The sequence below is a fragment of the Parus major genome, chromosome Z (assembly GCF_001522545.3).
Source record: "Parus major isolate Abel chromosome Z, Parus_major1.1, whole genome shotgun sequence".
Classification (NCBI taxonomy): Eukaryota; Metazoa; Chordata; class Aves; order Passeriformes; family Paridae; genus Parus; species Parus major.
The window spans coordinates 64,763,978-64,790,642 of record NC_031799.1 but is presented as its reverse complement, the minus strand read 5'-3'; the positions used below and the strand labels follow the sequence as shown (position 1 = coordinate 64,790,642).

The window sequence follows — 26,665 nt, the reverse complement described above, 5'->3', positions numbered from 1 at the left end:
AAACAGACCACAGTTTTAAAGAGGCCTTATATACTCTGCTTCACGAAGTAGTATTTTTCAGAAAAATACCACTTACTTGTGCCAGCTGTTTTTTCTGTTGAAGACAGGATTATGTAGCAGTACAGAAGAGCCACTTCTCTTTCAAGTGCATGCACAACATTTATTGAAGAGATTAATTTTTCTAGTGTTTTATCATCCCCCTTGCACTCATGTTTTTGTTACAGAAGCTTACTGACAAGTTATTCTCAAGATGACAGTGCTGTGTTCTCTTTAAGAGATACTTACAGTATCTTAATATGTAATGAAAATAAGTTTTGCATTATTAGAATCAGTGTGATTGGACAATAAATGAATGCACTTGATGAGGAAAAGGGGAAGATTTGTCATAAAAATAGTTGCTGAAATTAAACATGTATGTTATTTGCAACAATTTCAGATTACATTTGTTCAATGTAATATTCTTTTTTTAGAAAAGTGAATAGTGATGAATGATACAGCTGTGTCATATTTAATCAGCACTTGTGCACAGTTGATAACACAATGCAACTGTGTGGAGTATACTGGAGGAATGAGAAGGAAGAGCAGTTTAAATAGATGGTGCAATTTTCTGTAAAATCAAAAGCAAATTGCTAGAAATTTCTGAGATACGTGGGGATTTTGTGCACACTGCTTTTCTCCAGTATAAACCAAAAGAAATTTCTGATACTCACTGCAATGCAGGTATTACATGTTTTAGTTTGGGGTATCTAAACATTTGATTGCAGTGTTTTAGTATCCCGTTAAACAAGTTGTATGAATTAAATAACAGCTACTCAGCTTATTATTTTCTAAGAATCATGTCTTTTCTGTGTAGGGGTACTGCCAATGATGAAATGTGCAACTTTTACATTATGTACTATATGGAAGCCAAGCATGCTGTCTCATATATGACCTGCACACAGAATGCAAACCCTGAAATGTTCAGAAATATTCCGCAGGAGGCAAATATTCCTATTCCTGTCAAGTCTGATGTGCTGAAGATGATGCATGGACATCATGAAGGTGAAAAACACTTGTAATCCGTTTTATTCATGCCATCTTAATGCTCACTGGTGTATTTCTCTGTGTTGTGTTGGTAAGCAAAATTTTCACAAAGAGGTAATGCAGTTCTGCATAAAATTCAAGTTGCTAATTAAAACATCATGGGATTCTGCTGTTGATTTTGTTAAGATGTCTGCCATAGTCTTTTTTCTGTTTCCTTCTCATGTTGTCTTCCGATTTCCAACATATTTTTACAGCTGTGTGACCTGTATGCCCTAAAGACTGCTTCTTTTTCTATGCCAAACTTTATATTTACAGTTTCTTAATGTTTACTTTATCTTCTGTCTATTTCCCACAAGTCTGAATTATAACGTTGCCCTAGTTTTCTAGAACCCACTGCCATGTTATAGGAGGAATCAAATTTTTACATTGAACAGTTGTAGCCACATAAATTGCAGCAACAGTATTATCCAGAGGTTGTCTGACTGATGTGTCTGTGTAGCAAGTACAACTTGTAGTTTTTTTATTTCACTTTTTAATTGTTGCATTGTGTGGTATGACTACTGTGATAAAAATATCAAGTATTCATTTCAGAAGGGCATTTTTTCCTCCATAGGGAGGTAATTCCCTTCACATGCAAAGGTTAACATTGTACCTTAACCCATTTTTCAGAAACCAAGAATAGTGATGCAAGTTCTTTGCTGCAGCAGGCCAGAAAAGAAGAGGAAGAGATTTTGGATCAGGGTATGCACTTGCTTATTTCTATGTACATTTATTATTTCTATGTTTATTCCTACTTCTATCTTCTATGGCAAATCTTATTTTTTTTTTACTCCAGTTGTTTTAGTGCTGTATTGTTTGATACAACTACTGTTTATATATAAAAATGCCAAATGTTCATTTCTGAAGGGCATTTTTCCCTAGCAGGGAGGTAACCAATTCTGTTCCCATGTAAAAGCTAACATCATATCCTAAATCAATTTTTCAGAAACCAAGGATAATGATGCAAGTTATTTGCTGCAGCAGGCCAAAAAAGAACAGGCAGAGATTTTGGATCAGGGTATGTACTTGTTTGTTTCTATGTCAGGTAAAGGACTTATTAATGTAAAATACTGATAAATTATATCCTGATTTTTTTAATGAATTATGAAGTTTTTAATCTGTTTAATTGATGCAATTTTGCAATGTCCTGTAAAGCTAATAGGGTTGCATGTTATATAAGAAATAATAAAAAGAATTAGTTTACCACTGATCTCTAGCCTTGTAGGTAAAATTTATTAGCGCATTTTAATCTTATAATGCTTTCCTGTTCTTTGTTTGATATGCTAACAAAGGTTGTGATTTATATGTATGTGCATGTACTCTGTATGTAACTCTTTCCTATTGACTCTTCTTTGATTTCTCAGTTTGTATTATTATGTGTGTATTAGGGAATAATGTTCTTATGATTCAGTATTTGCTGTACATGCAAATGTTGAATTGAGACTGAGTGCAGCTGTTTAACACTATTATTTTCACTATATTTGTGTATATGTGCATGAGTGCATTACAACTCACATTGAAATGTGTGTCGTACTTAGCTCAAGGAAAACAGCTATGACTGCTATAAAGACTATAGAAATACTTAGAATATTATTTATGTTTCAGAAATACCTTAGACTCTGAAGTTCTTTTGAGTTCTATACTGTTAAATAAAAATTGCTTCAGTATCAGGATTTTCTTTATACTGAGGGGTAAACCTTATCAGCTACAGATCCATACACTTTGTATTGAACAATGTTGAGGTTCAAGGATTAAATTAAATTTCCTTTTGCCTTTAAGAAGAGCAAAGATTGGCCAGCATATAGAATTTTTGATAAAACTAGCTTCTAGAGTGTGAAACTGTCTTGAGTGAAAGAACTTTGAACTGTTAGAAACAATATTTGCAGTGGCATATCTGATGTTTATCTTAGTCAATTCAAGATGTATTTTTTAAGAAAGAAAAACAATTCAAAATTTTTAATCCTGTTTCAGAGCAGAATGACCTATCTGCTTAAAAATTTACATCAAAATTCATGCTGGCAATCTGTTTTACCCTTATGTTACCACTAAATGTGTTAGCATTTGATCAAGGTTCTTGTTATGTGTATGTTTTATTGAATTCATTAGTGTTTGAAAAAAAGTATTGAAAAAGGTCCTCCTGTTAAAATCTTATTCATTTGCCTTTGAAATGTATGCAATGCTGTCTGGTTTGCTGAGAGCACTGTCTAATATAGGTCCTCATCTAACCTGTTTCTATGGAAACACACAGAATTGTTTTGTTTGCTTGAAATTACTTGGGTTCATGATGTGAAATACCAAAACACAGTAGTTGCTGTGAATTCAATTTCATATTCTTAGTTATTAGATTAAGATAAATTCTCCCATCATTTACAGGAGCCTCTCTTCAATTTTATATTGATACAGCTCTAACTTCAGTTGAATTATGTCTGAGTAAGCAAAACAACAGGAAAAACCAGTTCAGATTTGGTTTTATTTTTGTCTCCAAAGAGGGAAAGTGGGGTGGCTGGCTTATAAAGTAGGTTTTAGTACTGTAAGTGCTCCCCAGATACACTGGGGAAACCGGGAGCTGAAAATGGTCTGCAAAATGTGCCTGTAAAAATTACATAAAAATCAAAGTCCAGTTTTGTAGGGCAAATCAGTTTTAAGCAATGGTGTTGCAAATTCATCCATCTCCTCAAGTAACTTTAGTGAGTTAGCCAGTAGGAACCAAATTTGAACAAGACCTTAATGACAGGAAAATTCTACAGTTTGGAGGGAGGGGGCAGTGGACCCTACACCCACTGGGTTCATTATACAAATACATCCTTTCACAGAGGTAAAAGACATAAGTCTTTCCCTTTATGGTCTGGCATGACATATTATGTATGATAACCTTATCTACAAAGCACAGAGACACCAGAACTGAATCTTTGATTAGTTCTGTTGCTGCTGAGCAACAATAAATTAAGCCTTTGATTTACTCTGAAGAAAGCACATCAACAATTTTCCAATAACTCTGTGTTTTATCCTGCATGGGTTTCTTTCTCTGTGATTTATTATGTTTTAGCAGCTTATTTCCCCCTCCTTAGTTTCAGGCAACTGAAATAAACACTGTTATTTCAGTGTTACCTCAATAAACACTGAAATAACTGTTAAATTGTTGTGCTGCCATTGAGGTGATGCCATGATGATTTTTTTGCCTTTCCTTTTTATATACCTTTTATGTATTCTCAGTATTCTTAGCATACATACTTGCTCTCTAAGCCTGATATCTTGGTATAGTCCTGATATTCTGCTAGGTAAAAACCCCAAAAATCCTAAAGTCTCACAGCAGGGGGCCAAAAAGCCTTACACTGTCTTGAGAAACCAAATCTCTCTTTAGAACATACTTTATAAACTACAGTCAACCCCCATCCAAGGAAAAATACTTTAAAACAAGGAAATGTCATGTCATTCATTTAAACTTCTCATTAAGGAATCTGTGTCAAATATACTAATCTACAAAGTCTGTAAAATTAAAAATTCAATATACCATGTATGTTCATTTCAGTATATTTCACCTTGATGAATTGTTGATTCTTATAAATACCCAGATAACCCTTTTATCCCTTAACTGTGTTTGGCTTGTAATTCTAGAACCAGAGAAAAGGCATTAGAGCTACTTAGTAACCTGAAGGTTAGAGATATGGTCAAAGAGACAATTTTTATGTCAGTACCCTTCAGTCTAAGGATTTGCCTCAAAAGGGAAAACAAAAGAGTCTGCCATATGAAAGTATCTGCCTAAAAATATTGTGTATATCATGTTTGCCTGGGCAGAAGTACCTCCTGTCATCCACAGGATTTTTATTTTATTGATACATCCAGGTTTTATCATTGCTTTTGCACTACATTTTCAATTTCATCATCTTTGCTCATCAGAGGCATATTAATAAACAATGAAAAAGATATAGAAATAAGCAGTAACCATCACAAAGTGAACCAGCACTCTGCATGAAGACAAAGCCAAATCCCTGCTATGTCAAAATTTAACTGTACTTATCTTAATGAAGCTGACCTCATATAGTTTCTGAAACTGCAGTGAAGATAACTGTCTATAGGAAGCTAATTATTGTAGGAAATGCAAATGATTTAGACATTTGGTATATTGGAAAGTTTCCTGTTACTGCTGAAGCATCAAGTCCCTACTAAAACAAATAATATGTATGCTTATTTTTTGTTCATCAATAGAAGTTTGATTAATTGTACTCAATAGATACAGTAGAGCAAAACTAATTTATTTTTTAGCATTCATGGTCTCTGCCATATGTCTTTACTTGTTGAAAAAATACCTAAATGTGTTTCATTCTGCTTGTTCATCAATTTCCTGTGGCATAGTAGAGTGTAGTGTAGTTCAGGTTTGTTTTGGTATGCAAGCAGTGAAAGCATCCTTTACTACTGAGAAAGTTTGCTGATGGTCTACCTGAAAGCTTTAGAAACTTGTGCATATAAACAGTGACAGGAGTAGTTTCTTAAGAACAAGGAAAGCCTAAGAGAGGTGATGGTTAATCAGATGTCCAATATTTAATGTTTTGATTGGCTCATGATTTGATATCTCATTTTTTGTATATTAGGTATAAACATAAACTGAAGCAGAAGGGGCAAAATTTTTACTACTAAAATTAATAGAATTATTTGGTTATATTTATATTATTATAGTATATATTTCATGTATTAAACATAATTAAATAGAATTATGTTTAAATTATTTAAAGTAAAATTCAAGGTTGGCTTGACCTGAAAATTCACTAGAAGCATATAAACCAAAAATTAGATTTTAGGTTTTGTTTTAGAAGGGCATATGTGTACACATATGTATGTCACATACACATATATTGGAGAGAAAAGAGGTGAGATTTTCACTGTCGTTCTGGTATTACATTTGCCATGACACTTACAAAAGTACATTTTTACTTCTGTCTGGCTTAGAGAATTTAGGCGTTAGTACCAAAAAAGTAATACATATTTTGCTTCTGATGATGGACTCTGAGTCAAAGTTGCAGTTGCTCTCAGCACTGGTGTTGGTACTAGGCATACAGTGGGATCTTTTCTCCCTTATCTCTCACTATTTCTTTGTTGCCATGAGACTAGATTATTACGGGAATTCAAATGAGAAAGTACAGTATAAAGGAACATAAGATCTTTCTTTTGCAATGTCCTAGATAGAGTCATGTGAGGTCCCTTTTTCACAGCTGAATGTGTTAACAGAAATCCCATTAAACCTCTTACGTTTAAAGTAATACTGCAATTTCAGTCCAGCATTCAGATGTAAGCTTCTATAAAGCTGCACTTTGCATTTGCAGCCATTACAATTACTGTCCTAGTGGTGAGATAGGTTGCACAGAAAACGCATCTTTGCACATCTACCTTGTTGTTTTAGAGATTAAACTGTGTAGTGAGAGAAATAGTACACAACAGAAAGAAAGCAATATGGCTCTGTAGTCTGAGGCAATTTGATGCTCTCTGATTGCAATGTATTTTTCTCTAGACTCTTAACGAGAGTTGCAGAGTGGCTGGTTCTAGGTAGCTGGGTAGTCTGAAGTCGAGATCTGTTTTCCCAGTATTTGAGGATATAGAAAGCAAAGAACTGAAGTTAAGTCTGCATGTGCACAGCTCCTGCTGAAACAACCTGGAAATGTGGCTTGAATGTAAGGTGTAGAATATGATACAAAGTACCCTGCAAATTCACACTCTGAGATGCTTCTAGATGGATATGCAAAATAAATGACCATTCTGTTTGTCTAGCAAATTAACAGTAAATGTGGACCTTAATTTCACAGTACAGGCTGAAGTACTTTAATGCAAGCATGTGTTTCAGAAACAGAGCTTATGGAATAAAAATGCTAGGAGAAATCTTTCTGTCCAATTAAAATATTTTTTTCAGGAGTTCTTGGAAAGGGAATCTTTGAATAAGCTTAAATATACATAAATTGTAATGGCTCATTGAGTGTTGGAGGAAATTTCTTTGTAAGAAAGTTTAACATCATACTTTTGTACAAAATTGGGTCTGAATAAAAGTTACAGAAATCTCCTGTTGGATGCATACCCCACCTTTTAATTATTTTCAGTTGTAGAGTATACTTGCATATGAGTGCACACTCACACATGCACACACAGTGATAAGTATTTTGCACAAGGTATTTATTTGTTAGACAGCTGGAAATATTTTGCTAGGTGGTAGCTGAATCTGTGAGTTGGGAAACTAAAATGTCTTGTGTTGAGTTGCGTATTTTCTGTAAAGTTCTGCATTTCTAAGGAAAATTTGTTACAAGGAAAATACATTGAATGAGGTCTTTTTGCATCTGGGATAGAAATCTCTGATTGGTTGAAGTGAAAAAAGGCGATACAGCTCACTGGCCATCTCTCTTTTGTTTCCTTAAGGGGAAAAAAAAAAATAAGAGGGAAATGTGAAGGGAGGCCTGCAGTATATTGTGAGACAAGTGTTGAAAGTTAAGTTGAATCAACGTGAAGTCAGGTCTTTAGTTTTTTAATAGTGTGTTGTTGTGATAATGTTACATGGCAAAGCTGTGGAAGCAGCATCAACCAATAAGATGATGTATTTTTATGCCAGCATGGGTTACATTTCATTCTGAAATAAATTTTTTATAATCTACCCTTGCTAGTTTGTATATGACTGTAAGAAAAGAGAGGAGTTTGATTTGGTAGGTGTTGAAAAATCCTTAGGAGAGACTTGAAGCAAAAGACAAATTTGTGTTACAGTATTGATGTGGGAAGTGTAGAATGAAGTGTTTGAGATATTTTCAGATTAAGGCCAGAGGTTCAAGAAAATCTTATGATGTTTTCAGACCTTGGCAACATGTTTAGGGCTCAGATTGTGTGGGGTCTCTTAAAGAGAGTACAAAAAAAAGTGACTGAATTAAACCTTGGAAGAAAATGCTACTGAAAGAGGTACTAAGAGTGATATATACTGCTAGGAAATTATAAATAGGGAGGTTCAGAATAGCAGGGGTTTTGCTTGCTCTGTCAACACTGAATGATCCTGCTTGAAATTCTAAATAAAAGATGAACCTTTGATTTGGTTATGATAAGGTTATTCATTGTCATTAAAAAGGCATCTTCAGGACAGTAGAAAAGGAATATCAGATCTAAACAAACAAAAAAAAATTAAAAAAAATAAAAAAAAGACATTTGGTGTAAGTTGCATATCTAAGCAAGAAGAGAGTATAACAAGCATCGAAAGAAGCCATTTTAAATTGAATATTTTGGTCTTCACTGCCTAGCCCTTGATTTATGTTCTCTGGCTCTTCAAATTACAGAGGGACATTTCCTGTGTGTTTCCTAAAAAGCTGTTTATCAATAAACAGCTACAAAAATGCTTTTATTATCATTAGTGTGTCTGAAGAAATCATAAGTATAGTACATTATATTAGTACAGTGGAGTTCAGAGAAATTAAGTTACATCACAAACCTAAAACAAACCGAAATTACTATTATTGTTGTTATTATTGGCAAAATGTTTTCCTTTTTTATAGTTTTGCTGTCTCTTTTTTAAAATAAAGCATAATGATGCTTAAAAGAATAAACTGAAGATAGTAGAACTCCTCTGTAATAAACAGTCTCACTTATGTAATTTTGTGAGACTAATTGTATTTCAAAGTATATACTGTACAAATTAGAAATTTGAGGTGGAACTGGTGTACCCTATGCTGGAATTCAAATGTCTGTAGTATATCTAAATGAGCACAGTGAAGTGCTGTGTAGTAAAACCATTGTCTTTGTTGCTAGTCATCTAGAAATAGCTAGTAAATATATTTTATTGTAATAAAATGAATGGTTCTTTTCAGGAAATTATTACTGGTCGGGAAGGAAAGAAAAGAGCAGGGCAGTTAGGTAGCTGTAAGCAGCTTTAGTTTTGACTATCAGGTTTTGATTTGTTGACGAGGAACACATTTGAAAAATGTAATATTCAGTGAACATTTTTCATTTTCCTTCATATTTTAACTTAGCTTTCACACTTTCCCATTTAGAAACTCCTATAACCTAATGATTTTTAAAAAACTATGCATTCTCAAAACATTTCTACATTAAAATACTTTGACAGAAAAAGAAAGGGTGATTGGAAACCAAAATGCATTTACCTTGTGGCAGTAGTGAAAGCCCTTCTTAGGGACATGCAAACATAGAATTAAAGATAATTTTACTTATTTATTTATTTATTACCTTTCTTCCATTCTTTTTTTTTTTTTTTTAGCTCTGTAAGTGGCTTAGAATTGCATTGAGAGCAAATGCAGTTCCTGGATCTTCAAAAATATGTCAGTTTGCCTATGTTGTAAGTGCACATTACTGTAGGGCAGTGAGGGTGGCCAAGAAGCCCTAGAGCAGCTTAACTCTTTTCTTCATATCTGTGCCTCCCAGCCCTTCAAATCCCTTCTAAAAGAAAACAGCCTTACTTAATACCTTTTGGTTCTCAGGAATCTTTCCAATGCTTTCATCAAAGCAACAGATTAAATCATGAATTGCATGAGAAGTAATAGCAGACTAGAAGATGTTTTTAAAGGTTTTTGGCCTATTATGTCAAACACTGTTATATATTGCTTGAAGCAGACATTAGATTTTGTTCACTTACGTAATGTCATTCCATTCTTTTCTCCCATCAATTTATCTTATGTATGTCATAAAGTAAATCAAAGTTTGACCCATATCATTTGACCATGACTTCAGTATTTAGGAAGGAGGCAGAACTCCTGACCACTTTTGCCAGATGAACCCATTAAACAGAAGCACATCATGCTAAGACAGAAACACACAGTCTCAGAATGCACCCCATTTTATTCAGAGATAATTGGGAAGCTCAAAGTCATCTATGTTTGGTCCTGTTATGATAGGTCCAAGGCATGAGTTTGGAAGGAAGAGCATGAAGTGTCAAATGCCAGTGACAGACTAGTCAGACAGGTTCAGACTCTCTGAACCATCACAGTGAAACTGTACAAATATTATTAAAAAAATACAGATATGGGACATGAAAATTCTCAGACACCACCAGGGTGCCTTGTCTTTTTTTTTCTAAAATGTAGTAAAATGAGATTTCACCTGTGTATCTTAACAGGTACACATCCAGGCTCTCTGGACAGGCTTACCATTGCTGAACTTCAGGTCTGTCTAGCTTGATCCTGCAGTACCATGGCTAGATACTTCACGTAAACTGGAAATTAGTGCTTTGGACAGCACCATGGTGTGCTGCTGAAGGACCACAGACAGCGATTGCTCACTGCAAATTGGGGAAATTGGGCTCTAGTGCTGGAAAAATAGGAGTGGTTTTAGAAATAGAATCATAGAATATCTAGAAGAAACCCTTAAGAATTTTTAAGACCACTCCCTGCTCCTCACAGGACTACCTAAAACTAAACCACATGACAAAGAACATGTAAACTGCTTTATCAACCTTAATCTGACCTTTTATTAAGTCAAATGAAGGTCAACTTGCTATAATTTCTATGTCCCCTGCCTCCCTGTCACCACTATCCGGCCAACAGCAGCCAGGGAGACAGAGGAGATAGTTTTAGCTTAGCAAAGACGAATCTAAAAAGGAGGCTCTTTCACTTAGGTGAGCTGGAAGTTGCAGCTTTATTTCTTGGGATCCTACGGTGTTGGGGAGCAAGAGGGAAAGAGGAAGAGGTACAGATAAGCCCTTCTTTCTGAAGGCAGGGGAAAAGGGTGGGTTACACTCACAGAACCAGTAAAGAGAACTGGTTCTTAAAATTCTGCATTTCTGGGGGTACATTCTTTAGGTCATACCATTTTTCTTAAATGCATTACAACATCTCACCCTTTCTTATTACATAAAATTTTTAAAGGGTTATGAGATTATTTTGGTACAGGTCACGAATTTGTCCACCACTCGTGATTGGCAGGCCAGTTAAGTTGCTTCCAGTCCTCTAGTTCTATGTGGTTGATCTCTGAGGTAGTAGAGACTAATTTTTTGAGAGCTTTTAAAACTAAACAACGGACAACTCCGAACGCTAGCACAATTAGAAACAGAACAACAAAAACCAACAAGATTGTTTTGATTATCGAGGTCCACCATCCCGTGAGTCCCCAGCCTTTGAACAGCTCACTAACCAGTCCTTGGCTTCTTGCTTCACTTGTCCGATCAAGTTCTTCATCTCTCGGAGGGCTCTGTAGACGTTGGGAGCTTTTGAGGACAGGTTTAGGCAGCAAAGTCCTTCAAATTCCTGGCATTCGTGTACATGCAGCAGCAGCAGAAGGAAATTGATGGCAGTCTGATTTTGGAATGTGGCCTGTCTGGTAATTTCTTCATCTTCGAGGTGGGAGCTGACGACAGGTGATTTTAAGTTGGCCCATTTAATCACCCAGCACTCAATCTGTCCTAATTCATCTAGTGCCTTGGCAGCTGTAACCCATGGAAGAAATATGGATGCAGCAATCCTTTTTGATTTTGCCCAATGAAATATATCCAAATCACAATTTGAATCTAAAATATCATTGCTTCTTTTGTGGATTTCATGAGTTGAATTATCTTTCCGAGTCCATCTAATAATTTGGGTTTGGTTGGGTGCAAACAGGGACAGCCTAACAAAAGTACAAGGCCCTCCTCGAAGGTGAGATGGGACCTCTGCCCATGCTTTATCTCCACATATTAGAAATATACCTTTAGGGAGGATTCTTGGATGTGAATGGCAAGGATTGTCCGCTAAGACCTGACTTAGCACGCCACACCATTGTTTTGCTTTGTATTCTTTTCAATACTGGATTATGTGATTGTATAGTTTTGTGTCTGGCAGTGAATTGTAAATGAAGTGAAGACAAAAGGGTGCATGTGAGGAACCTAATAGCTCTAATTCTTGGGGCTCTTTATTGGCTCTGGGCAGTACTGGTAACCACTTTTCTATAGGATTTTTCACTGATACAGCTTGCCATTTACTGTTTTCATGTGGTTGGTCATTGTTTGCTTTAGGAATTGTATTAAACTTGGGATCACTAAAGCTGGCTGTAAAATCTTCAGCCTGCAGGGGAATTCCTACCAGACGGGTAGACATAGGGTCTTTTGCTGCTGCAGTGGACAGGCAGATATTGTCTTGTTGAAGTGTGTGCCAGGGTCATCCAGATGTTCTGTCGTGGCTGAGGGACAATCCAGGCAGCTGCCAGGCTGCTCAGAGCGAGCAGAAGGACAGCTGAGGTAAGGCTCATCATGGGTTTGAGTGTGAGGTAGGTCTTTTCTAAAGGAAAAGAAACAAATATTTTTAAAGCACATTCACATTCAATGTGTGCAGGTCAGAGAGTAACCAGAGGTTAGGAAGGTTTCATTTTGTTTTTCCTGGCAGCGTCTTCTTTTGGAAGCAACTGCCACTTGTCTCTCTTCTTCTTCTGCTGGGGCTGGGTTTTTGGGAACAAAAGGCTTTACCCATTTTGGAGGAATCCATCGGGGGCCTGTAGGGGTGGATAGACACGTGTAGCCACGCCCCCAGGTGACAAGTTCATAGGAGCCCTTGGTTTGCCAAGTTTCAGGGTCCCTGATTAAAACCGGTGGATGCTGTGACAATTTAAACTGATCACCACTGTTAAAGTGCCGAGTCACTGGAGGATTCATGTTTTGAAATGAACAGTTCGGGAAATTGATGGTAAACATAGCTTTGCAAAGCTTTTGTTGTGAAGACATCCACACTGTCCCACTGCTTTGCCTGCCTAGGACTTGTTTGAGTGTCTGGTGGGTATGCTCGATCACAGCCTGACCTGTGGGGGAGTGGGGAATACCAGTTTTATGGCCCACACCCCACTGCTGGAAAAATTCCAGGAACTCCTTGGATTTATATGCTGGGCTATTATCTATTTTAATTTCCTTAGTGATCCCCAGCACTGCAAAGGCCTGTACTAAGTGTTGTTTGGCATGTACATATTTTTCTCCTGCATGAGCAGAGGCATACACTGCACCTGAGTATGTATCAATGCTCACATGTACATACTTAAGATGACCAAAACTGGGAATGTGAATGATATCTGTCTGCCACACCTCACAGCTCTTAAGGCCTCGGGGATTAACCCCGATGCCTAATGATGGCTCTGCCTGGAGCTGGCAATTGGGACAGGTAGCCACAATGGCTTTAGCCTGATCCTGTGTCAGCTGGAACTGACGAATCAGTCCTGGCACATTTTGATGGTATTGCTGATGATTCAGCTTGGCCTGTTGGAACACATCTGGGAGACGTTCCTTTTCAGCTGGGGCAGCAAGGGAATCGGCCTTCCAGTTCCCCTCAGCGATTTCACCTGGCAAATGGGTATGCAATCTTATGTGCATCACATAGAAAGGATGCTCTTGAGTTGAAACCAAATAAATCAGTTTTGAACGCAATCTGAAGAGATGTTCATTCTCAATGTCCTTGAGAACTGCCTGCTCTGCTCTTGACACCACTCCTGCTACGTAGGCTGAGTCAGTAACTAAATTAATTGGTTCTGAAAACTTCTCAAAGGCTCTTACGGCCATAGCCAGTTCTTCTACCTGGGGTGATCCTTCTTGTCCTGGTTTAGGGCAAATTTGGGAGAAAACCTCCAAGGGGCCTCCCCCGGGAAGCAAACCCACATGGCCCCTTTCTCCCACCCCACAACCTGTTTGGGAAGAGATTTCTCTGGGAGAAGTGGAAAAAACCTGTTTATTTCACAGGCACAGCACTATCCAGCACAAGAATGAACAATATCAAATTACAAAACCTTTCGCCACTGTGAAAAGGTGACAAAATTCAGAGGATCTCTTTCCTGTGGGTGTTCGCTCTGTTATCAGTCCCTCTGGTGCTGGAAAATGCCGCTGCCCAGGCTGGGCTCCCGGTAGTCCACGGGTGCAAGCTCCCACTGCTCCCCCGAGTCCCCAGTCCAAAGCAGGTTCGATCCGTTCCAAGGAAAGGGAAAGAAAACAGTCCAGGAAGACCTCTCTGCTCCGGCTAGTTGGAAAGCCAAGGTGATCTGTGTCTTGTTGTCTGTCTGTGCTGTAGTCAAAACCTCCTCTTGGGATGCGGGGGGAAGCAAGTCTCTGGTAACAGACTCGGTGCTTCTTTTCCACTTACTTTTACTCTAAGATGAAATTTTAAGAATACAAAACCTGTGTCTGGGTTAGGTGGACGAATGGGGATACAACTTAACATCATAATCAACCCAGGACACTACTACAAACTCAACATCAGCTTCCCAAAGCTGAGTCTGTGGATTTCTCCAAGTCATCACCGACTTGTGAGAGGTTCCAGATGCATCAATGAACACTGTAAGAGCTTTGAGTGGCCTTCGGCTCCTTTTCTCACAAGGAATGAGGTGGAATTCCTCATGAAACAATTTGTGTGATGGTGCATGGACCGATATTTGTCCACTGTAGCTGTCCAGAGCAAACTGGAGGTTAGCATTGCTCTGCAGCAGATGCTCAAACATCTCTTTGGTCAGTCTCTCAGGGGAGTTTTTGCCTTCTCCAGAGAGTCTGACCAGAAGGTGAATACACATAAAGTCACAACCTGCCAGTTCCCACAGCCTTACTAATGGCTTTTTGGATCAGCTGAGCCATCAGCTCTTGTGGCTTGGTGATAGTTTTGGGTCTTTGATGGGAGAGGAAGACCCACTCTATGATTAAGAGTGCATCTCTCTGCCCCTTGGCCCACTGGAATATTAACCCATGTAGATGTGGTAATTTCCCCAGGACAATAAATTTGAAAGCCAGCTCCAGATTGAAACAATGTGTCTGTCTTTCTGTCAAGGCCTTTTGTTCTTTTTCAATTGCAGTTTTTGCTTCTGGAGTCAGCTCCCTGGGAGACAGCAACTCTCTCTATCCCTTTTCAATAATTTGAGCAGGGGGCTCAGGTCTTCATTAGTGAGACCTAGCCAGGGTTTGACCCAGTTCAGTGATCCACACAGTGAATGGAGATCTGCTAAGAGTTTTAGGATTGCTAATGATTTCAAGATTCTTTGGAACAACAGTCCATTTAGTGATCTCCAGGCCTAGGTATTTCCAAGGTGGCATCATTTGAACCTTGTCTTCCTGCAATTGGAATCCAGCAGAGGTTAAAACTTTAACCACTAGGTCAAGGGTATCTTGCAGCATGTTGTTATTGGGACAGCACACTAACACATCATCCATGTAGTGCAAAATGATGGCATCTCTTTTTTCAGCACATACTGGGGACAGCAATGACCCCACATACCACTGGCAGATGAAGGGGCTTGCTTTCGTCTCCTGAGGTAATACTGTCCAGTGGTACCATTTCATTGGGGCTTCGTGGTTAACTGTGGGAATGGAAAAGGCAAAGTGTGGTGCATCTTCCGGGTGCAGGGTGAAGCCTTTCAAGCAAGGCAGACACCCTGGTTCAGTGAACAGCACGGTGGCTCCCCTTGGCCACTCGGACCATTACCCACAATACATCAATGTGATGGATGGCAAAAAATGGCATTTATTGCTGGAGAATTTGACCTTTTATAACCTAGGGTCACTGTGTTACTCCCATCTGCTTTCATCACAGCTAGGTGCTATTGGCTAATTGCAGAAGTCATTACCATACACCAAAGATAAGGGGGGTTACTAACTTTCTGTTACATCCCGAAATCTTCCGTGCCACCAGGCCCTACTGCTACAGCAGGGGAATTTGGAAAAAACATTCTTTAGCACTGCTAATAGCCAATTTTGTGGTAACATAGTCGGGGATGGCATACCTGGTTGAAGAGACTCCATGTCCTCTATTTTATTTTTTTTTAATTTCTCTCAAATCATGAAGGAAGCGGCACTTATCTTTCCCTGGCTTTTTTGTTACAAATATTGGGGAATTCCAAGGGCTGGTTGTTTCTACTGTGTGTCCCTTGGCCAATTCTTCTTCCACCAATTTTTCTAGGGCCCTGAGTTTCTGTTTGCTGAGAGGCCACTGATTCACCCAGATTGGATTATCATCAAGCCAAGTTAGCTTTTGGGTAGGACACTCTACAGTGGCCTCTTCTAAAAATCCTGGCGGGTCTCTGGAATTGTAAATTTCACTCCCCACTGGGACATGATGTCTCTTCCCCACAGAGGGCATATGTAATCAATGACAAACAGACAGACACTAGCCAATCTACCCTCCAGGCCTTCAATCTGAGCAATAGCTTTAGAGATTTTTGCTGGTTTCACCCCTCCAACACCCTGTATTTTGCCTGCCATGGATTGCAGTTCCCAATGTGAAGGCCACACTTTTTCAGGTCTGATAGTCACATCTGCCCCAGTGTCAATTAACCCTTCTACATGGAGATGTTCTGGTTTGTGTGTCAGGTTACACCCCATAATGAGTTTGTCTTCACCCACTATTTCTGCCCAGTAGACTCCTGGTGCTTTGTCATCTACTGGGACTTCTGTTGGAACAGGGATCACTTGGGCTACCATCTGCCCTTTGGCTACATAGAAGGGTGATTGAGGACATCTTGCCAAGAGAGTGAGGTGTGTTAGGTCACCCTTAATTGTCATGGGAGCCACCTCAATCTCTATTGGTGTGTGTGCTGTGTCTCTAATAACAAAATACCTACTATCCAGTCCAGCCAGGTCTTGTGAATCGTCCTGCAAGTCCACTTCAATGACTTCCAACAATTAGATCTGAAACAAAAGTATTTCACAGTTGCAAGTCTGAATCGCTTTTGTGGTTGCCAGATCTTACTAGGCATGTGTTCCCCACAATTATGTTTCTGCAGTCTCTCACCCCTTTCCCCTTCCTCCCCTTTTCCCATTAAAATAGAGTATTTTTCTTGTTTCAGGTGTGTCATATTTGTGTCCTTGCACTCGACAGAAAAGTGCTTTGACTTCAGTTTTTTTTGTTGATTGGTTACAGCTTCTTTCTGGTGTTTCCCTTGTTGCTGGTTTTGAGGACAGTTCCTTGCAAAATGTCGTGGCCTCTTGCACTGGAAGCAAATGACGTGCTGCAGCTGTTCTGGTGACATCTGTGGCTTGTTCATTCCTGGTGTTAATGCTGCTACAGTCTTTGGGTTGAATAGTCCTGGTTTCTTGTCATGTGCACTGTACAGCTCTGCTTTCTTGGCACATATCTGCTTGGATCATATCTGCTGTGGTGGGTGGAGGATGGATGGGCAGATTTAAAATCACTTTACGGCAGGCCTCGTTGGCATTTCTTTGAGCCATTTCTGTAATTAATTTTGTTTGCACTGCTGGTCCTTGTACTTGCTGTTGTATCTGCAGTCTGAGGCCATCTACAAACTGCAAGAAACTCTCGGATGGAAGTTGATTAACACAACTGACTTGGGTTTCAAGTGTAGGTATTTTATTGTAAGCCTTTTCTGCTACATCACAGATCTTATCTAAAATAGGTTTTGTTAGAACCTGCGCCTGGTCTTCAGGCTTGGCCCACCTCCCTTCCGCACAAAGATGCTCAAAGGTAATTTCATTATTTTCTGCAACTTTTGCATCCTGCATGCTTTGTTTGAGTTCATGTAGGAGGTTATTTAATGACCTTTTCCACGAACTTTCCCAAAAATCAAACTCAGTGGGGGTTAGGAGGCACCTGAAGAAGTATTTGAGGTCAGCAGGAACTAACTCCAGAGATTTTAAAGTAGCTTTAATCATTCTTTTTAGTATTTCACTACTTTTGCCAGATTCATGTTGTATTTTGCATATCTCTCGGATATCATGGTAAGAGAAAGGCTGATATTGTATATTAGTTCTTTTTTACCGGTAAATATCACAGGTGCTGCTGTAGGCATATCCTTATCTTCCCCAGAGCCTGTATCTCCAGGGTTTCCCTGTCCGGCCCCACCCCCACCGGGCAATGGAGGCCCTGCTTCCCCACCAGATCCATGAAAATACTCAGCCCCGCTCCCAGCAGGGGCTGGGCAGGGACACTTCTCCCCTCCCCGGGGGGCACGGCCAGGACACTCCTTCCCCCACCCGTCCACGGGGGCAGGGCCGCTCCTCTCACTCCCCCCCTCCCCTTGGGACAAGAGGCAGGAGGGCAAGATTGCAACGTTTGGAGGCCCTATTGCAAGGTGATGCCATGCTCGAGCAGAGTGTTGTAGGGGGAAGGGAAATGTGGGAGGGAGGGGAGGGGTTATGGGAAGAGTAAGAGAACTGGGCCGAGTGAGGTGGATGGAAAGAGTCATGGGAAGGGGCAGGGAGACAGGAGGGAGGTTTCTCCACATGGGTATCTAGCACATGGCCAACTCCATCTTGGATCCCAGGCACGTGGGGGTAGGGGAACTTCATAGTTGGAGTATGGGGGTACAGGGAAGGGTCTCTGTTAGTTTGCGCAACAGCTATCAGAGCTGGGGGGCTGGATGAGACATATGGATCAGAAATGGCATTATTACAGTGCATTTCTTGAGTTTCTGGATCTGTTCCATGTATCTTTTTCAGCAGAGGAGCGGAGGGTATGGGAAAAGGGATAAGAGATACTGATGAAAACTGCAGTGGCTGGATTTTTATGTCTTTTTCTCTGTTAATCAGTTCTTTTCGAATTATAAGAAAAACTGGGAGATATTTTGAAGCATTTTTGTCTCAATTTTCTATTTTTAGTGTTAAAAGGTTGCTAATTTGATCCCATGCAGAGATAGAATTTACTTCTGACAAACCAAGCTGTGGAATGTTACGAGATAACCATGAGATAAAGCTTTCTAACTTTTTTCTAGAGATCTTAACCTTAATAGTGCTAAAAAATTCTTGCAATTTGGATTCTAAATTTGGGTGGAGTAGAGATATTTTTGATCCCGTTTCTGTTATTAAAAATGTGTTTGCAAAACTCGTTTTTATCTTGTTTTACTGCAAAAGCAACTAAGCAAGCAGAGGCTTTTTTTTTTTACTTTTTCTCTCAGCTTGCCACCCCCCCACACACACTGTGGTAAGATAAGTTCAGCTGTCCTGCAGCCGCTGCACACCCGCGTTGCGTGGCTGCCCCACACAAGTGCTGCGGCTGGCTCCGCGCCGAGCGCACGGCTCGGTCCCTGCGCCTCACGGGGAAGGGAACACCTCCTCTGCCCTGCGGCTCCCGATCGCACGGTTTGGGGCGGCGCCACCGCTGCTGCCGCCAGCCCTGCCCACTCCTGCCACCGCCGGCTGTTCCCTGCCAGCCACGAGGACACCTCTGCTGTTTGCGCGGCCTGTGGTTCTCACAGCTGCTGGCTTGGGCACGCACCCAGCTGATCCTGGTTTGGCTCATGCATGCTGCTGCGCGGGCCGTGCCTGGGATCTGCTCCGCCTCAGTTTCACGTTCCCTGCCACCATCAGCTGGCATGACTCACCTCTCCTACGTTGTTGAGCAGTAATAACTTCTTCTTTGTGAATCGACTTTCTCTGGGCTTGAGAAGGCTACTGATTCCTCCCTTGTAGGCTATATTTGTTTAGCTTTTCAAGGTAGTTGACGTTCCAGGCTTGCAAAACACACGTGTGTTTCCAGCCAGTTTTTGGGGGTCTCTCAGAGCCCCAGTTCGGGCGCCACCTGCTATAATTTCTATGTCCCCTGGCTCCCTGTCACCACTATCTGGCCAGAAGCAGCCAGGGAGACAGAGGAGATAGTTTTAGCTTAGAAAAAAAGAACTTAAAAACAAGGCTGTTTTCCTTAGCTGCGATGGCAGTTGCAGCTTTATGTCTTGGGATCCTACGGAGTGAGGAGCAGGAGGGAAAGAGGAAGAGGTACAGATAAGTCCTTTTTGAAAGCAGCGGAAAAGGGTGGGTTGCACTCACGACCAATAAGGAGAACTGGGGAGAAAGAGATAAGGGAAAGAAACTTACAATTCTACATTTTTGGGGGTACATTCTTTGGGTCGTACCATTTTTCCTAACTGCATTACAACATCAACTCACATTTTGCAATGAATTTGCCAATGTTATGATTTTGTTTGTATGACTGTATACCAAAACATTGTTCTGTAAAAGAGTTTTGATACTGTAGAACCACGACAAGAAGTTTAAACTTACTGGAATATGCTTGTGCATTGTTTCATTCTTGAGATGTTGGTCTTGGCAAATATCAGTTCTTTCAGAAAGAATAAATCACAGGTGTTCGTAGCCAATTGTCTTTTTCATAGAGGAAACTGCTGATAGCTTGGATGTAAGAAATACAAGTGTCTTCTCTGAAAGTGACCTAATCAGGCAGCTTCCCAGTGACTGCACTGCTAGATTTGTTTCTTCAGTAAGATCAAGTTGTTGATTCACCCATGTCTTTGTCTAGTCATACTCAGGCATTCTAAAGGTCAGGCTGTCTCACCACATACAAGACCAAGCAATGTTCCTTTCCTACTGAGTATCTTCAGGCAAACATCACCATCAGCTGTTCCAGCTGGTACAAGACAACTGCAAAGCAGCGACACAAGATTGTGCCTCGAGTTTTGCTGGATATTGCGTTGCACAGAGCAGCTTTTACTCAGAATCAGCGGGACTCTGCTCTTTGCTAGTTATCTCTAGCAAATTCTGAACTATTTCTTAAAATTAGACTGCTTACAAATTAATGGAATCTGCCTGGACATTACAAGCAAAACTGAAAAAAAGCTAGATGCACATTCAGTGTGTGGAATTTAGGGTGGGGTTGCAGACATTAGGTAATCAGGAAACTTAAATTTTTCACTTTCATGTGCCTTTTAAATATTCTGACTTCTTTCAAAATGCCAGGACATTGACAGGAGACTCCAGCCTAGTGTTTGTGCCAGAAGTATGGAGATACTGGTCATGTATGTAGACTTCATGGGTGTTTTTTGAACTTTGTGTGTGGAGATTCCACATTCATTTTCTCAAACACATTCACTTAAGGAGAGGCTCATCGTTGCAGGGCAGCTGTACTTCTGACCACTTCTGTTCTCTGATGCACGCCTTTTTCCAGACATTCAGACTGTTTCTAAATATTTTTAACTCTGTGGTTACAAAACTCCTGCTTAATGGAAGCTCTAACAGGACAACCTGAGCTTGGAAAATACCTTATCTAAACCCATGGATAGTGTCTGTAATACTCAAACTGCCCTACTCTATACACTTGTGTTCAAAGGTTCCTCATATATCTTATGGTCAATGTCTCGGCTCTAGGAGAAAGCCAAACCAGATCAGCCTACTTAGACTTGAATCCCCAATTAATAACTTCCATAAGGACTTTTCTGTGAAGACATCCTGTCCTAAAAATTATTCCCTGGGCATTTTTATTTGTCAGATAGGTAAATGAAGGAACATCTTTGTCTTTGTTTTATATTTTTTAAATCGACAAGCAATATCTATTTTAGAGACTGGATTAATTATTCTGTGACAGCACTGGTGCACCAGAGAGCGAATGCAGTGCTTTTGGCTAGAGCATGAAGCTGTCAGACTTCTTCACACAAGTAGAATGAGCATATAAGCTGTTGGGAGTTCTGAAAAAACTAGTAAGAACTGTATGTAGAGTTCTTTGTAAAAACTGTAGTATGTTGTTGTCCTTTTGCAGCCAGTAATTGCAAGTCAGTTGATGAAACAGTTGATATAGAACTAGGAGAAAGTGCACTGGGCAAGGATCATTAAACTTGCTTTAAAAAGGCCTGCAGTTTAAAATAGCATCAGGCTTGTTTGTTTAGGGAGACTTCTCATAGTTACATTACAGCAGTGCTTTTACCACTCAGACCTCTCATTTGAAATGATTTCATGTAAGTCTCCAGCCACAGATAAAACCAAAACATTTGTTTTGTATGACATTCATTTAATTTTTAAAATGCTGTGGAAGAAAAAGGCCAGTGTAGAGTATTTTAATACCAAATGTTTCCTTCGTAAATGGAAATTTCAGCTGCCTTTCTGCTTTAGCACCAGTTGCTTTAATAATTAAAAATCTTTCTCGGCATGGATAAGGTTTGTATCCAAAACTCCTGTGATATATTTTTAAAATATTTAGATTTGTTTTGAATCAGTACTTGGACTCATTAAATGACAGTATTAAGATAACAGAGTGCTCTGGCTTTAAGAATTACACTTGAAGCAAATAATTCCTATTTGTTATATAGCTAAATGATGTTGTCTCTTCTCTAATTTGCTTTGTTAATTTCACTGAAATTAGCCCTGTCAGTAATTATTTTATAGCAGAGTGTGTCATCTGGGATATTTCATTTCCAAGGGCAAGGAAGGCAATCCTTCCCTTGGATTGCCTTGGTTCAAAATCATTGAACAGGGACTGTTTAATGACATGACAGATCCTCTTAAGGATTATTTTCAAAAGACTTTATTTCCTCTGTCCCAGGCTGCAAGTGATGATTTCTGGTTCCAAATGAGTTTTCTTGGGTTTTGATTTTTTGTTTGTTGTGGAGGTGTAGTGGTGTTTGTGTCCTTGTTTATTTCTTTGATTTGTATGAAAGCTTCATTATTTATAGTTTTACTTTTCTAAAAAATGTCCTATATAGCCTGTCATAAAATAATACTATTTTTTAATTACAAATGTTTTGTTTTTGAAATAAAAGGATACTACTTGCAGTAACAAAGCACACTGAATGTCTCTATCCACTCAAATGACGTAGTGGTATTTGATAGAATTGATAATAGTTTCAGGCAGCCAAGATACTTGGTTAATAAATTCTGTTTTCATGGGGTTTTTTTTGCTTTGAGCTGTTGTTCTACAATATACTGAAATGTTTGTTGAACACCTAAGAAAGTTACAGTGCATTGCTAGCAAGCACATAGAGAAGATAGTTGTCCCTTCACTGACAGATGATATCATGACTAAGGAGTGTTACTGTTTAGAGTAAAAGGAGTAGAACCCAAACTGAATAAATAAAAGCAAATTTAACGGATCATGTCTTTTTTCTGCAGTGGATTTTATGGAATCAATTTGCAAATGGGAAATTCAGGTTTCTTGCAGCTTTATCTTCTTGTACAATGACAGACTTTAAAGAAATATGTTTTTAAAAGTATCATGATTGTCTATTACTGTCTTTATAAGTGAAAAATTTTATAAAACTATAGATTCTTTCCCTCTTTGTTTCATGAAAATATGATAATTCTGCAGTAGCCTGGAAAATCCAGATAATTCCATCATAAATATTCTTTTACTGAAAAATACACACTTTTTCCTTTCCCTTTTGCTTTCATTCTCCCTTTCTCTTTTTGTCTTGTTCGTTGTTCCCAAAACATCTCTCCAGAGGTAATGATGTTTTGATGCCAGAGTCAGGTAAAAGTGAGCATCTATGTGTAATTTAAAGTTGGTAATGATTTGACTTTTATCTTTTTGTACTAGAAACCTGGCTTCTTCAGTTCCTGAGGGTGAAACCGTTCCTCTTTGATACTTTTGAATCCTCTTTGTCAATAACTGTTTGAATAACTTTGTTTCATTATACCTCTCTGAAACCTTCTAAAAGGACTCAATCTGTTATAATTGGTTTATTTTCTCGTTTACTCTTATCTTTTCTCTTTTCTGTACAGGTGATTTCTATTCACTCCTTTCTAAGCTGCTAGGAGAAAGGGAAGATGTTGTGCATGTGCATAAGCATAACCCTACAGAAAAAGCAGAATCGGATCTTGTAGCAGAGATTGCTAATGTAGTCCAAAAGAAGGATCTTGCCAGAGATATCGCAAGTCATGATGAGAGGGGAAATACTATTCTTGTCAGAGACAGAATTCAGAAATTTCACACACTAGAGTCTACCTTGAGGCCTCGAGAGAACAGATATTTCTTTTTACAACAGTCTAAGCATGGTGAGGGAAACTGGGAAAAAGAACATAAAGGAGGTGGGTTTGGGTTAATTTTATGCAATGAAATGCAATGTAAAAGCTGTGATCCACATTAGCAAAATCTGAAGGGAATTTCAGTGGAGGCGTAGAAGTATTTTACATGATGTTCTTCCTAACATTGCAATGTTCTCCCTCTAATTTTGAGGTATTTCACTGGAGTTCTTTTCCCCTCAACACCAGTACTTTCTGAAGAGGACAGTAAGACTTCTACTTAATGATTTTGTATCAGTTATGCTAAAACAAGGATGTAGTAGTCACAGGAAGTGAAGAATTTAATACAAGTAACTACTGTAAAATGGTCATTGGAATAATCAATACATAATACATACATCAGTACATAATCAATACATTTTATGAGTATGCTGATTATCTTGATCTATCAGATACACAATTTTATAAAATTTATTGCTGTAATTCTATCAGATATTTTTCTCTCATTCAGAAAGAGTAGTAGGTAGTCCTGAAAAATTTTCAGATGTAAAATTTTCTGCATATTGATTTCAAATTTGGCTTGATTCTCCAGACATTCTTGTACAAACTGTTTTATTGTGCTAGAAACAGAATTTATTCCCTTCAGGTTTCTATGACAGCAGAAACCATGGAATTACAATGTTTGTTTTACTTGCATTTTGGTCTCTGTGATATTGATTGTCCCTTAGCCTTACTTGCTAATGTGGAAAGCCAAATAATGCAGCATGTGATGAGTATCTCATAAAAGAAGTTGACATGTATGCATGAAAGCCATCTGTAGCCATAAGCTGTAGCCACACATGCCAGCTTTTATGTTGCAACCGCACAGATTGATGCTTCCAAGTGCTTTTGTACACATATATGTATAATCCATCAACCATTTGATTTTTTTTTTCTGCTCATAATTTTAACATGTATTGTCTCTGCTTATATGAGGTTCTGTAACAGCATTCAAGCATACCAAAATCCTGGGTTTGTATTTAAAAGAAAACCAAGGATGAAGCCTTTCCAGTTTTACATTGTGCGATCCAGCTAAATAAGAGCCTATCAAATTGTTGGCATAGGGCCAAAAAAATAAGTGGTATGTTACTATCTGCCTGACATATGTGTAAATCATAAATAATTCCATAATCCTCACTGGAAATAAATGTTTAGGAAAGTAATGTGGATATCATTTCTGCAAAAGCAGTTTGTTCAGTTTAGACTAATAATGTGTGGTATGTATGAGGCAAAGAAGAAAATTCCTTTCTGTTTTCACTGATCCAGAGGAGGGAATGTCAGTGAGCTGAATAAATGGCTTAGTTTGACATCCCTTGTAGCATGAATTCTAACTACAGGAAGTATTTGCTTGGCTATGTCAATAGCCATATATTCATTTGGAGAGAATTTGTTGGTGGAGGACAAATTAATAAATGAACTTTCAAATGATGCAGTTTTGAGATACAGGAAAAAAGAAAATGGACATTTTCTTAGTTAGCATTTTTGGGGGTGTTTTTTTATGTTTGTAATACCTTTAACTACAGGAATTACTGACCTGCTGTCAGTACCATCTTTTGGCAGAAGAACTTCTGTAGCAAAAAAAATCTTTAAGCATATATTTTGTTTCTTTTTAGGAAAGTATTTACATATTTAAAACAAAATCTTCCATAAGTGAGTTTTTCTCCTCAGGGGATGAAGTAAAGTTGTCTTCATTTAATATAAAATTCATTTTCTTTGTAAAAAAATTTGTATTGACTTGAAAAATTCTGTTTTCTCAGGACAAAACTTTGCTGTTCAATTAATTTCATTTAACTGTTTAAAAATCACTGGTATTAAAATTTTTTAATATTTTTAGTTTTGCAAATATTCCAATTTTTAACATGTAATTGGCCTGAAATAGCAAGTGGGTAATACAGTTACAGTAAGTAAAGTTGTTATAAATGTTCAAACTTTGTACTACTGCTCTTCCTGCGATGTTGTTAGTTTCTTACCCTAGAGTGGTCACTAATCTGTCAGGTTGATTTATATCACTACAGCTAGTACAATTACACCCTCTAAATAAGTTGAAGAGTGTAATTTTCCAATTTTCAAAACTCTGCTGTGCAGTGCTTAATTAAATTTGTCAAGATTTGAATGAGTTCTCTGATGTTAGGGAGTAAATGCAACATTAGTTGAAGTTAGCAAAGTCAAAGCTAGAATGATCTTCCAGGAAATTCAGGACAGTAAATTGCAATTGTGTCAATAAATAAGGCTTTCATCTTTCATTTGTTTAGAGACTTAATTGCATATTCTAAATCTAGGTAATTCATTCTTTATTTTCTTTTTTTTTAAATGAAAAGAACAACTTCAAGTGGAAAGGTAGATCTGGTACGTAGTTCAGAGATCTTTTACAACAAAACTGGTTATCTTGTTTTTTCAAGTAATTATAAATTACTTAAATGGAGAAAATAATTTTCATTAGTCTCATATAAAACTGTTCTACGGTTCTTGTAGGGAAATAGTAATAAGTCTTAGTAATAAGATAAAGGGAGCCTAAATTTAATGAGTTTTGTAAAAACCTAGTTGCCTTGAGATAAACCAGGACTTCCAGAATGGACTTTCAAAGGAAAAATAAAATACAATACTAATTAACCAATTTTGGAAAAATGTGATAAAATCTAAAGATTTTATTGAGGCTAGAGCTCTTGTGATTAGATTGTATTTCACTGTACATTCATTTTACTGTTTTGATCTATCATAAATCTTTTATTCCTAAAGTAATAAAAATATACACATTTTCTATTTTATAGTATGTCTTCTGAGAGAGTAAATAGGGGTAAAAATTTAGTGTTCCTATGTTTAGCCTTTTATTTTTTCTAGCTTTTTTAAAAGCGCTCAGAGGCTTCTATCACATGAAACATAGACAAACTTTCTGGAATTTAACATAAAGTGATATGGAATGAGCAAGTGGGCAAGTAGACACTCAATTTCCATTCTTTTATTCCTTCCAAAATCCAAACATCT

At 38.4% G+C, this 26,665-nt stretch overlaps 1 protein-coding gene and 1 long non-coding RNA gene across 14 annotated transcripts in view; one reads left to right on the top strand and one right to left on the bottom strand.

The window, feature by feature from the left end:
• Positions 1-26,665, top strand: part of PAM (peptidylglycine alpha-amidating monooxygenase) — a 132,441-nt gene that overhangs the window by 84,452 nt on the left and 21,324 nt on the right. For 11 of the 13 annotated variants that reach the window (XM_015652381.1, XM_015652380.1, XM_033520638.1 and 8 more), the window contains exons 13-16: positions 854-1,041; positions 1,693-1,764; positions 2,009-2,080; positions 23,405-23,710. In XM_015652381.1, the coding sequence (XP_015507867.1) occupies positions 854-1,041; positions 1,693-1,764; positions 2,009-2,080; positions 23,405-23,710 (638 nt within the window). The remainder of the gene's footprint in view (positions 1-853; positions 1,042-1,692; positions 1,765-2,008; positions 2,081-23,404; positions 23,711-26,665) is intronic. The other 2 variants (XM_015652382.1, XM_015652387.1) reach the window with 2 other exon arrangements.
• On the bottom strand, positions 12,860-19,700 carry LOC107215972. Its single transcript, XR_004500547.1, has 3 exons — positions 19,288-19,700; positions 16,573-16,639; positions 12,860-14,118 (listed from the first exon to the last, which is right to left on the bottom strand). It is a non-coding gene; the product is annotated as an uncharacterized LOC107215972 (long non-coding RNA).